Source organism: Balaenoptera physalus (assembly GCF_965194825.1).
Source record: "Balaenoptera physalus genome assembly, chromosome: 18".
Taxonomy (NCBI): Eukaryota; Metazoa; Chordata; class Mammalia; order Artiodactyla; family Balaenopteridae; genus Balaenoptera; species Balaenoptera physalus.
This window is the reverse complement of record NC_138899.1, coordinates 57,209,245-57,222,800: the sequence shown is the minus strand read 5'-3', so window position 1 is coordinate 57,222,800 and position 13,556 is coordinate 57,209,245. Positions and strand designations below refer to the sequence as shown.

The 13,556-nt window shown below is 38.2% G+C and overlaps 1 protein-coding gene across 9 annotated transcripts in view; it reads right to left on the bottom strand.

Moving 5' to 3' along the window:
- The window catches only part of DGKH (diacylglycerol kinase eta), a 179,292-nt gene that overhangs the window by 25,738 nt on the left and 139,998 nt on the right, over positions 1-13,556 (bottom strand). For all 9 annotated transcript variants that reach the window (XR_014256274.1, XM_082435364.1, XM_082435366.1 and 6 more), the window contains 5 exons: positions 13,453-13,549; positions 7,303-7,410; positions 4,829-4,942; positions 4,443-4,577; positions 3,096-3,259 (listed from right to left, as the gene is read on the bottom strand). Coding sequence is in view for 8 of the 9 variants with exons in the window: in XM_082435364.1 (XP_082291490.1) it covers positions 3,096-3,259; positions 4,443-4,577; positions 4,829-4,942; positions 7,303-7,410; positions 13,453-13,549 (618 nt within the window). In the remaining variant the exon portion in view is untranslated. The remainder of the gene's footprint in view (positions 1-3,095; positions 3,260-4,442; positions 4,578-4,828; positions 4,943-7,302; positions 7,411-13,452; positions 13,550-13,556) is intronic.

Here is a 13,556-nt window from a genome sequence, read left to right as displayed (position 1 = left end):
GTCCAATGGTAAAGAATCCACCTCCCAATGCAGGGGACGCGGGTTCGATCCCTGGTTGGGGAACTAAGATCCCACATGCCACGGGGCAACTAAGCCCGCGTGCCACAACTACTGAGCTCGGGAGCCTCAACGAGAGAGCCCATGTGCTGCAAAGTACAGAGCCCATGCGCCACAACTAGAGAGAGCCCATGCATGCCACAACCAGAGAGAAGCCTAAGCGCCACAATGAAGAGCCCGTGCGCTGCAACTAAGACCTGACACAGCCAAAAAAATAAAAAGGAGAACTTCTACTGATTGCTAGAAAGTGATGTAAGCTTTGCAGGTGACAAGAAGGTAAGACTATCCTAATCCTTTTGCTTCTAACATCTTCAAGGAAAATGATCTTCAATCTGGAAAGGGAAGAACAAAAGAAGAGACAGAAGCCCCACATGGCTGAATCAAGAGTGTAATTCTTAAGGATCATACGTTGATATCCAAGGCACAAAGGAACTTGCAAATGTCACCTAAGCATCCTTACCAATAACCTTGAGAAATCATGAAGAAGAGGTTATTAATAAGAAGAACAGAGGTGGATAAATGTTATTCTAATTTTCAAGGAAAAAGAAAGTTGTAAATCAACTTCAGATTAACATTTTCAACTGCTAACTGAATCTCCTCCTAGGTATTTCTAATGTAACTGAAATTCTGTAAGTCCAATATGGAACCCATCATTTTCCCTCTCAAAATCTGTTCCTCTTCCTGAATATTATGGCTGCATCAAAGGCACCTTAGTCTAACCAGCCATTCACTAGAAACCTTAGGATCATCCTGAACATTCCTGTGTACCAACTTTAGACCCTAACCTATCTCCTTCTCATCTCCTTCCCATCTCTACTGGCTCAGTCCATCGTTTCCTAACAGGACCATTCTGACAGTGTTCACCCCTGCCCCAGCTTTGCTGTTCTGCGGACAGTGCTTCACATTGCTTCCAGAAACATCCTGATAAAGATCTGCCCCCCCCGCCCCCCTGCCGCTCACCTCTCAGTCCACATTTTCCACACTCTCAAATATACCACGTGAACATTTCAGTCACTCCAAACACCCTGAGATTTCCTCAAAGTACCATGCACTCACACTCCTCTGGGTTTTATTACCCAGGCTGGCTCCCATTCTTAGATTACTCCTTCTCTTATTCTTCTTTCAAGACTAGGCTGAGAAGTCACTTCCTCCAGGCAGGCCTCCCTCACTGTCTCTGGCCTCCTCTGTGCATCCACAGTGCCCACTGTGTGACGTGTGACAGATCTTTGGCCACATATCTCCCTCCTACTACTCCGCCAGCAAATTATGAAGAGGGACTGCAGTCATCGTGGCATCCCAGTGCCTAATATGATGGTTGGCACACAGAAGAGGCTCAAAATTATTTGTTGAATATTGAATGAATACATTGTGAAAATTAATGAGTGAGCTTGATTTTCATCATTTGCAAAATTTATAAAGACAGACGGGGAATCAAATTAGGTAGACCAAAAGCAAATCTGGTCAACCTTCACTTTTTTTTCTTTCTTTAATTAATTAATTAATTAATTTATTTTTGGCTGCATTGGGTCTTCATTGCTGCCTGTGGACTTTCTCTAGTTGTGGCGAGCAGGGGCTACTCTTCCTTGCGGTGCATGGGCTTCTCATTGTGGTGGCTCCTCTTGTTGCAGAGCATGGGCTCTAGGCGTGATGGCTTCAGTAGATGTGGCACGTGGGCTCAGTAGTTGTGGCACGTGGCCTCAGTAGTTGTGGCTCACGGACTTAGTTGCTCCGTGGCATGTGGGATCTTCCTGGACCAGAGCTCGAACCTGTGTCCCCTGCATCGGCAGGCGGGTTCTTAACCACTGCACCACCAGAGAAGCCCCTTTCCTTCTTTTCTATTTCAACATTTTGATCAGTGACCAGGTGAAGGTGTGGGGAAAATATAAGAGTGACCATGCTCAGAACACTGAATACACCAGACGTGCTGTGTTAATAAGCACTTCACATGGTGGGTCTCACTTAACCTTCACAGCGACCTGGTCAGGCAGCTTGTATCCCCATTTGGTTGATAAGATTTAGGTGAGGAGGAGATAAGAAACTTGCCCACGGTCCCTCCTCCCCCCTGAAGTCTGCCCCTGGTCATAGTGATTTTTATTCGTTTTGCATTCACAGAACTTATTATTTTTATCTTCTCTTTCTGTCTCCTAAAATTAATTTCCGTGGTCTCACAAACTCTGTGACACGTCTGCCGGAAACTGATTCTTGGACTCTTCCCACGTCCACCCCCTGACTTTCTTTGTTGTTTTTGCATGGTTAATGTTTGCATTTCCTTCTACCTCCCATAAACACTTAATAATTATGAGGCACCATATAAGTGAGTAGTAGGGTGTAAAGATTATGTGTAAACTGGGGAAATAATAATGGAAGGGTTATATATAATATATATAAATTATATATATATATATATATAAATAACGACAGGGCTCATTAGGCGAGTTCTCCATCGTGTTTCAGGAAGTCAGAGATCTGGCCTGTGGAGAACACAGGTCTGTGCACGTGTGTGTTGGAGGGTAGCTGATGAAAAAAAACAGTGATTACTAAGGCATAAATGAGGCAGCAAATGAAGAAGGAGGGGAAAGGCATCCCTTCTAGATACCCCAAACAACTGCAATGATGTATTAAAACTACAAAAACCAGGCTTCCCTGGTGGTGCAGTGGTTAAGAATCCGCCTGCCAGTGCAGGGGACACGGTTTGAGCCCTGGTCCGGGAAGATCCCACATGCCGCAGAGCAATTAAGCCTGTGCGCCACAACTACTGAGCCTGTGCTCTAGAGCCCGTGTGCCACAACCACTGAAGCCCGTGCACCTAGAGCCTGTGCTCTGCAACAAGAGAAGCCACCACAATGAGAAGCCCGTGCACCGCAACGAAGAGTAGCCCCCGCTTGCTGCAACTAGAGAAAGCCCATGCGCGGCAACAAAGACCCAACGCAGCCAAAAATAAATAAACAAAATAAATTTATTTTTTAAAAAAATACAAAAACCAAAATTGGCCAAGACCAGCGTTCTCACAGCCCCCAAGGTTCACAGGACTTCGGTACCTGGTGATGAGCTCCTCTGCGGCCTGTGAACACAGCTGCATCTGAGACACTTCTTCTGTCGCCAGGTCAACCGCATGCTGGATGTACAAATGCGTTCGAAGAACTGGTTTACCAGAATCACACTTCTGCTTATCTTCCCAAGATTTCAGAGTGCTTTCAAAGGCCTATTTAAAATCAATATTGCAATGAATTGTTAGTTTAGAGCTCCGAGGCCCAAATAAATGTGTATTTAGATAGTACATGAATGACTTTGAAATTACTATTGTTTTCCCTAATCTAACACCTCATTAAATACATCATAAGTACAAAAAAGATATTTTAAAGTTTTCTAGTGTATTGCAACAAATACAAAGTAATGTAATTGATGACGATGATTATATGACTGAAAAGTTTAAAAAAAGACAGCTTCAATTTATGCTTCAATATTTACTAGTATATGCGTAACAGACAGGATGGATATTGCAGCCTTATTTGTTATGGGTGTGACCTTAATTAAGAATACATATTCTGGGGACTTCCCTGGTGGTGGGTGCAGTGGTTAAGAATCCGCCTGCCAATGCAGGGGACAGGGGTTTGATCCCTGGTCCAGGAAGATTCCACATGCCGTGGAGCAACTAAGCCCACATGCTGCAACTACTGAGCCCACCCACTGCAACTACTGAAGCCTGTGTGCCTAGAGCACCTAGAGCCCGTGCTCTGCAACAAGAGAAGCCACCGCAATGAGAAGCCTGCACACCACAACGAAGAGTAGTCCCCGCTCGCAGCAACTAGAGAAAGCCCGCGCACAGCAACGAAGACCCAACGCAGCCAAAAATAAAATATAATTTAAAAAAAAATACAGATTTTGGAAAAGGCAAAACTATAAAGACAGTGAAAAGATGGGGTTGCCAGGGTTGGGATAAGAGAGAATGGGTAGGTGGAGGACAAGTGACTGTACATTTGTCAAAATCTATAGAACGTAGAACACAAAGAGTAATGTGAACTACTATTTTAGTTAATAATAATGTAACAATAGTGGCTCATCAGCTGTAATAAATGTACCACACTAAAGCAAGATGTTAAGGGGAACATACTAGGGGAATATAATAGGGGAACAGGGAGGTGAGGAGGTATGTGGGAATGGAATCAGAATTCTCTGTAGTTTCGGCTCAATTTTTCTCTAAGCCTAAAAAAATAAGCTAATTATTTTAAGAACTAAATAAATATTTGTTCATATTTTTAAAGCACGATGATCTAAATGTCAGACTTAAAAGACAATTTAAATCTTTTCCCTTGGTTTCTATTTTTCATAACAATTTAAGATTTTTTTTAAAGGAAAATTCAGAAGAATGTTTATTTGTTACATACCCTGTCCCTTGTGAGCATCTGAGCTCTGTTTTTGTGGACAATTTTGATAATCCCTGGAGGCTGAACCCATGCTTCGCCATCCACCTGCACCGGGACTCCCTCATCACCAAATATAGTGATTTTTACTGTACGGCACTGAAATACAACAAGTTATTTTAGAGTACAAATCATCCTGAGAAGCTGACACTCAGTCTTGTATTCAAACTTGACTTTTAATCCCTTCTGTGGAATGGAATGTTATGCTTTTCCACTTAGGATGACACGGTAACAACTGACATGACAAGAAAGTCCATTATTTTACAGATGAATATACAGTGTAGGAGTCATTTGGAAGAGCTTTCTCAGTGGCCCAAATCGTGAAGTCAGGTTTGAGTAGAGAAACCAACCTGGGCTATTCGATGGTGCTGCAGTTTAATGACCCTTGAAACTGCCATTTGCACGCTATCAAATATTGCAACGACTTCCAGGATCTTGTCATCAAATGATGGTGCAGCAAATATCTGAAAGAAAAACCGACATTACACTTCCATTGATAAAGTTAAGGTTTAGGTGAAGTGGCACTTCAAGCAATGTAAACTCTGCAACAGATATATTTTTAAAAACTTATAAAAACTATTAGCAGAAAGGTAAGTAAATATTATTAGGAAATGATAATCCAAGGACAAAAAAAAAATCACTGAATATAGCTTAAAATAAACAAACACAATAAAAATGTTTTAAAACCCACACAGATAAAATACTCCATGCCCCTCTTATAAAGCACTCGTAGGACCAATGAACTAATATATTTCCAAATAATTCATCTTGATATAAGATGTATTAAATACCTGTTCATACTAACTCAGATATCTTGATAAAATGATGCATGCAATTTTAGGAAACTTTAAAATTTCAAAAGGTGATGCAGATTTCATAAAGTTAAAGCTAATGAACATGCAAATTATGATCCAGTTCACTTGATATGTTCTAAGGGAAATCTTTCAAGGTGTTACAAGCAATGTGCGTATGTGCTTTATATCTACAACAACTTTTCAGCGCATTTGAGAACATGAAAAGAAATCTCAAAGGATGAAAACACGTGGGCTTACTTTGCTTTGATGTTAAATGCATTTTCACAAAATCAACTTAACCTAAAAATTTTAAGTTTCAGCTGTATTACTTTGCTCCTTTTACGTCCTCTTTTACTATAACATAAATAATTATGCCTCTGAAAAAATATTCAGTATAAAGTCGTATCATAATTAAAATTTTTACTGAAAATATCAAGACACAAATTTGGGAACTTTTCGTTATCAGACTGCCTGGTTTTAAACCCTGTCTCTTCTACTTTTGAACTGCGTGAACTTTGTGTCAGTTTCTTCACTGATAAAATTTAGATAAAAATTGAGGGTATTAAGTTATGAATGTGAAGCTCTCAGAATCCTGTCTGCCTATCTTTATTTATCTTAATCTCACTGATTTCTTCTCCTTAAAATATTTAAGAGTGATGATGGGCTGACAAATAATTGGTTGCTAATTTAAATTTTTATACTCCAATAGGATTGGAATATATTCACGTTATGAAAATTAAAAATACTTTCCAATTTATTTTATACTTTAATCCCTGCCTGCACATTTAAGAGCCCTGAGAAATTTGTTCAGTGGGAACCACTACATCACGAGCTTCAAATCAAAGGGCTTAACATTCAGTGTATGTGATTCTTCAAAGATCATGGTAGGGCTTCCCTGGTGGCGCAGTGGTTGAGAATCTGCCTGCCAATGCAGGGGACATGGGTTCGAGCCCTGGTCTGGGAAGATCCCACATGCCACGGAGCGACTAGGCCCGTGAGCCACAATTGCTGAGCCTGCGCGTCTGGAGCCTGTGCTCCGCAACAAGAGAGACCGCGGTAGTGAGAGGCCCGTGCACCGCGATGAAGAGTGGCCCCCACTTGCTGCAACTAGAGAAAGCCCTCACACAGAAACGAAGACCCAATACAGCCATAAATAAATAAATAAATAAAATTTAAAAAAAAAATCATGGTAAACTTCTCATTTTTATTGTTATATATACTTTCATAATTGTGCCTTCTCTCATTATCTTTAGGACAAATGCATTTCTTTTTTTTTTTTTTTTTTTTTGGTGCACAGGCTTCTCATTGTGGTGGCTTCTCTTGTTGCGGAGCACAGGCTCTAGGAGTGCAGGCTTCAGTAGTCGCAGCATGCAGGCTCAGTAGTTACAGCACGCAGGCCCTAGAGCGCGCGGGCCTCAGTAGTTGTGGTGCACGGGCTTAGTTGCTCTAAGGGTGGGATCTTCCCAGACCAGGGCTCGAACCCGTGTCCCCTGCATTGGCAGGCGGATTCTTAACCACTGCGTCACCAGGGAAGTCCGTAGAACAAATGTATTTATTAGGTTGTGTTTTTTTCTTTTTTAATACAGGAAAGTATAAAAACAAAAATAGCCCTAAACCTCAATGGCCAAATGAGCCCTTTGACATTTCTAAAAATTAAAATAATAATATAAATGTGGAAAATTAAAGGTATAGAAAGGTATTTTGGTAGGCAGAATAATATTCTCCCCCCTGCCGTCCAAAATGTCCATGTCCTAATCCCTGGAACCTGTGAATGTTACCTTACATGGCAAAAGAGACTTTGCAGATGTGATTAAATTAGGGACCTTGAGATGCGGAGATTATGCTGGATGATCTGGGTAGGCCCAGTGTAATCACAAGATCCTTAGAAGTGGAAGAGGGAAGCAGAAGAGGAGATCAGAGCAAAGCAACGTGACAAGGACTCAACCACCTTTGTTGGCTTTGAAGATGGAGGAAGGGACCATGAGCCAAGGAATGTGGGCAGCTTCTAGAAAGAGCAAGGAAATACTTACATCATCTTCTTTAGTTCCACCCCAAAAGTTAGTGCCTCCGGCGTAGCTGGGAATGTTCAACACTGCTATCCCTTGCAGACTGGGGAGAGGAATATACTGCCCATCACACTGTAAGGTCAAAAGCTTAAAGGTCAGATAAAAAGAGCAAAACCACAAGTTTGGAAGATACTAGAATACCAACGACAAAGGACGATGGAGGAAAGTGTGTGCATAATGTTTGCTTTCCTGTAAATATATTCCTACACATTACCTTTATCTTATTGTTTTAATTTAAAAACTTTAAAAGGGTAAATAATTATAGCCAAAGCTGTTACAGAAAACCAAATTGAAAAAAATGTTTTACAAAACAACCGAAGTGTCCACTGACAGATGAACAGATTAAAAACGTGTGATATTATAAACTTGTGATATATATATATAAATGGACTATTTTTCAACCATGAAAAACAAGGAAATCTTGCCATTTGCAACAACATGGATTGGCTTGAGGGCATTATGCTAAGTGAAATAAGTTAGATAGAAAAAGACAAATACTGTATGATCTCACTTATATGTGGAATTTAAAAACAAAGCAAACAAACAAGTAAAATTAAGCTCATCGATACAGAGAACAGCTTGATGGTTGCCAGGGGCAAGGGGGTAAGGGGTGGGCAAAATGGGTGAAGGGAATCAAAAGGTACAAACTTCTAGTTATAAGATAAATAGGTCGGGCTTCCCTGGTGGCGCAGTGGTTGAGAATCTGCCTGCCAATGCAGGGGACACGGGTTCGAGCCGTGGTCTGGGAAGATCCCACATGCCGCGGAGCAACTGGGCCCGTGAGCCACAATTACTGAGCCTGCGCGTCTGGAGCCTGTGCCCCGCAATAAGAGAGGCCGCGACAGTGAGAGGCCCGTGCACCGCGATGAAGAGTGGCCCCCGCTTGCCACAACTAGAGAAAGCCCTCGCACAGAAACGAAGACCCAACACAGCCATAAATAAATAAATAAATTAATTAAAAAAAAAAAAACGCACCTCATTTAAAAAAAAAAAAAAGATAAATAGGTCATTGAAATGTAAAGTACAGCATGGCGACCATAGTTAATAATACTCTATTGAATATGTGAAGGTTGCTAAGAAAATGGATCTTAAAAGTTCTCATCACAAGAAAAAAAATTCTGTAACTGTGTATGGTGATATTTATTAACTAGACTTATTGTGGTGATCATTTTGTAATATATATAAAATATTGAATCATTATCTTGTACAGCTGAAACTAATATAATGTTGTATGTCAATTATACATCAAAAAAAAGAAAAAGAAAACAAATGTTTTACCTCTTCTTTCCTCCAAAATCAGGCAATACTTTTCATGAGTCTCTCCCAAGTCACTTAAGATATTCTTAATTGCATCATAGTCATCTTTGTTCTTACTTTAAACACTGAAAGCAGGCTCTTTGAGGGTAAACTCTGGCTCCTAACCATCTCACCTAGCACCTCTCACACTCTCTGGTAGTTTGCTTGTGCTCTGTAACTAACTGGTGACTTGCTAAACTCAAGACTGCACTTTTTAAGGAAAAAACATGTATGTCAGAAAGCACTTTACACTCCATGCCTTCTAATTAATCACGTAAATGAAAATGAATTACCACTTAAATGAAAAGAAACATACAATATCACATAGCTGGCAAAGTAATTACATATGACATATGAGTAAATTCTTACCGAATAGAAGGTTTAAGCCTTCGTTTTTAAGAGAGGAGTTTGCAGATGTCATACTTAAAACAGATGCTATATTTTCATTAAGTAATTCCCAAATTAAAAAATAATTAACATAATTTTATAAAAATTGCATTTTAATGCCCAATGAAAATTATCTTCAACCTTTAGAACAAATGAGAATCCGGTCTGAACCCACTTTTCAAATATTTTAAATAACTGAGAATACTTCCTAACACTAACCCTTACAGGTGTTTTTACAACCTTTCTTTTCTTTTACATGAAAACACATTCAAAGGTCCACACTGTATCTAGGCACCTAGGGCCATTCCTGGCACATAACTGGTGATCAATGTGTATCTGTTAAATGAAAGTATTTAGTTGAATAATAAACTTTTTTCTGAACCCAGAAATTGAGCAAATATCTTTGTGTGCTTTAGAAAAAAGTCATATGGCTAACAAAGGAAATGGAAAAAATGCTCTCTCTGTAAATATAAAAGGCATATTTAAAAAAAAAATTCAGAACAGTCCTTAAAGATTTTATAATGGATACACTATTTGCAAGCATAATATGGAAAAAGATGAAAACTTTGAAAGATGAAAACTTTCCATATACTTTGCTGAATTTAATATATATGCATTAGGCAAAACACCCAGGGTTAAGAGCTTAATATCCATTTCATAGAGTCTCATAGGGAAAATATGAGCAGTACAGATTCAATAAATTAAGGTCACCTGACTCAACTGTTTCTCTCATATTTGGGAGTAACTTCAGTAGTGTTATATTCTTTTATAATCTTCTCTATCTCCCCACATTTCCACTTGTGGTTCAAAATGTGGCAAAATGCTTTAAAACTGCAGCTACACTTTTTTTTTTTCTGATTAGTGTCTGCTTTTTCTGCTCCTTCCACTAGGCAATGTGGTGTAGTGGGAAGATAGTGGGCCTGTTTTGAATTCTGTCACTTATTTGGGCAAGTGCCTTAAACTTTCAGAGCCTCATTTTGCCATACCTAGTCCAGATAGTGTGGCCAATAAGGTAAGGGACAGAAAAGCATCTAAAACACATAGTAAGGAAAAAAAAAAAAAACAAAACACATAGCAAGGAGTCAGTAAATGTCTTTCTTCAGTCATAATTACAAATTAAAGTTTTATGGGGAAAAAACATTGGAGTTGAAACTTTGGCTTCTCCAGTTATCAACTGTTTGATTTTAGTTAGGCAAGTGACTTCATGCTTCTGAAATAACTAATAATACCCGCCTCATAAAGAATGAAAATAACTACCTCATAAAGTTTAAGAATTAAAGGTGATTTGTATTGATAGGAAGCATTTAGGAAACTTCAATTATTATAACATGACTTAAAATGTAGCTATAATAATTATTATTGAATGAACTAAACAAAGATAGAAAGTACTATTATATAACAAGCCAAATTTAACAAATTATGGAGACATCTGTTATGAGATTATGGAAATATGTGAAATTACAAAAAACATTAATTAAACAACTATTTGTTATCATGTATTTCATTATCGATTACAGGTGAACATTGTTTTTTTCTTTCATGTATCTTAGTATTTAAAGGACTCAAAACAGTATTTGATCATTATTTCACTTAAAAAACAGAACAAGCTGCGAGATACATGTAAATTAGGTATATCTGGACAAAAAAGTCATCCTTAAGAAAAAAATTTGAATCTTAACGACAGTTTTCATTCATAGGTCAAAGGTGTTTCTACTCTAAAACTAGGAAAATTTGATGTTACAATGTTATTCTGCATTTCTGGCATTCCCATGATTGTAGAGAGGATTATAAACCTTACTCAAATGTTCTAAGACTCCGGTATGTATCAGATTCACAGTTTATGTGGCTTGAAAACAGGGTTTATATTTGCATAATTCTTTTCAGTTTAGACTGTGATTTCTTGAACATTAGCTCGATGAATTATGATTCTGCACAAAAGCATTATTTTATCCATTTTGCAGATGGAGAAACCAAGGTTAAAGTCTTTCTTCTGCACAAAGTCAAGACACGACTTCTTCCATACGACACAACAGGGAAAGGAAAACTTCTGAGCAAAAAGTTAGAGTTTTTTTGCTAACAACTGGCACCTGCTGAAAGGGACCTTTCTGGGCAGAGTTTCCCAAGCCTTGGGTCTTCTTCTCTACCTTTATCCCAAGTGATCCGGCATCAGGGAAATGAATTTTTAAACAATGGACCTTCCATAGTCCTCAGGGATAGCAGGTGTTTTGTTTGTTTATTTTTAACTCTGGCAAAGAATTCTCTAATTTTTCTACTTTACCTTTTGTGTATATTAACATGCTTTCATTTATCTTGTTTTACTAAATTTACTTTCCTTTTAATCATTCAACATAAACTTCTGTGTTAAATGTTAAATGTTTATCTGTGGATAGATTCAGATAGATTCAGGGGTCTGTTAACTGGAATGGTAAAAACATATCTCTTACGGTCAGCAACCTCTGAAATTTAGCATTGCACTCAACTATAAATGTAGATAGCAAATCACATATTAGCAATACCCGTGACTTCATCACCATTAGAAACAGATGTTTTCTATTTTATTACAGATGTTTCAGATATCTTTTAAGATCTATGTTCATGATTACTTCAAAAGTATGGTACTTATTATATATGCTGTTAGATGTTTGCCATTTTATGTGGCAATGAAGAAACACATATAATACTCTATAACACTTTAAAAAATATTTTGTTAATTTATTTCAATATTATTTTCTTTTGTATGTATATGTATTTAACTAATGCTTTAAAAATAATATTCTGAGAAGGGGTCCGTAGTTTCACTAGCATGCCAAAGAGGTCCACAGCTCACAAAGTGTTAAGAACCTCTGCTAAATGGAGATTACAAAGCAGCCGTGTAGGATATTGTTCAGAATTTGGACCACCAATAAAAAAGGACAGAAGTAGTACTTCCGAAGAGCTGAAGGCTCTTCCAGAAATAAAGGCAATGGAGTCATTCTGATTCCAGATAGTTCCCTAAATCTTAAAGATGCCCAGCTATGGGTCTTGATGATAGCACTTAACAGATTAGGGTAAAATGATCATTTGCCTATTTCCCTCTCATGTCAGGGCCAGGAACTGTGCAAGACAACAGGGATAACAAAGATGAACACAACTTCCTACCTGTCCTTAAGGAGAGTGTGGCTGACTAGGGAACATGAATAAAGAAAATGAATGATTACAGTACAATCCATAGGCAAGAACCCAAGTTGAGTAACGGATGGGGCTGCCAAGGATAGTGTTTACTAAGTGTGAGCCTTCCTCATTTTGTACCTTTTCAGCCAGTAACATCTATCTTAATTTTACAAGCAATGATAAATCAAACCAGCTGATCATGTAGTTATGCTCTAGAGTGGAAGGTAGAACAGGCTTATCTTTACTAGGACATTTAGTTGATAATGAATGAGCCAGGCACCTCTTGATAGGCCACGTTCCACTATCAAGATAACACCTAAAATAAAAACGTCCTGTTTAACACACTGAGTTGTCAACTTAAGATTTGCACACTTTTCTGTATGCAGTCTATACCTCAATTTAAAATATCTAGTTATAAAAAGATACAAGATAGGAAAGACATGCTTATCAGCATAAACAGTGAACCCTGGATCAAAGGTGAAAGAAAATAATATGCTAAGAAAGTAGTAGACTTTTCGGAGTCATGTCCCCAATTTTCTTTTTCCTGTTAATCAGAGATTAAATAACTTTTGCTGTCCTTAATTTACTATTTAAATTAGTTTAAAAATACTAAAAAGTTTAAATGCTCAAAATCTCTTTTAAGTAACTTGTTAGAGATAATTAAAACAAAAAAATACATTTAAATTAAAAGGTTCTATTTACTATGATATTTTCAGGGATTTGTGAAACTTCAGGCATTATAGAATTGGGTCAGAATTTGGAAACTTAAAATGGAAAAATCTGTTTAAAATGCTATCCTGGGGACTTCCCTGGCGGTCCAGTGGTTAAGACTTCGCCTTCCAATGCAGTGGGTGCAGGTTTGATCCTTGGTCAGGGAGCTAAGATCCCACATGCCTCTAGGCCAAAAAACCAAAACTTAAAAAACAGAAGCAATATCGTAACAGATTCAATAAAGACTTTAAAAATGGTCCACATCAAAAAATGTCTTAAAAAAAATGCTATCCCATATATATGTACTCCCATGGCCCTACCATTTCACAGAGCACCGCAATTCCATAGGAACATCCAAATTTCAGGATCTAATGACAATGGTAATTGTGTCACGCATATCCAGTGTCTATACCTCCTTTGGTGTAAAGGTGATAACCATGTTTATTTTTTTCCCCTCAAGTGTTTAAACACTATTCAAGAGAAACTGAGGCCAAATCAGCTCCACAAATAAATCTTTTATTTTTGGAAAGTAAGATAATCTGAAATGTCTTTACTTCTAGATGAACTTACCTCAAGTTGAACTCTCTGTTCCAAATTCTTGTATGATCTCTGTAATAACTCCCGGGTTCCAAGGACTCCATACCACATCAAGTTTTTAGTTCGGCTCCTGAAAA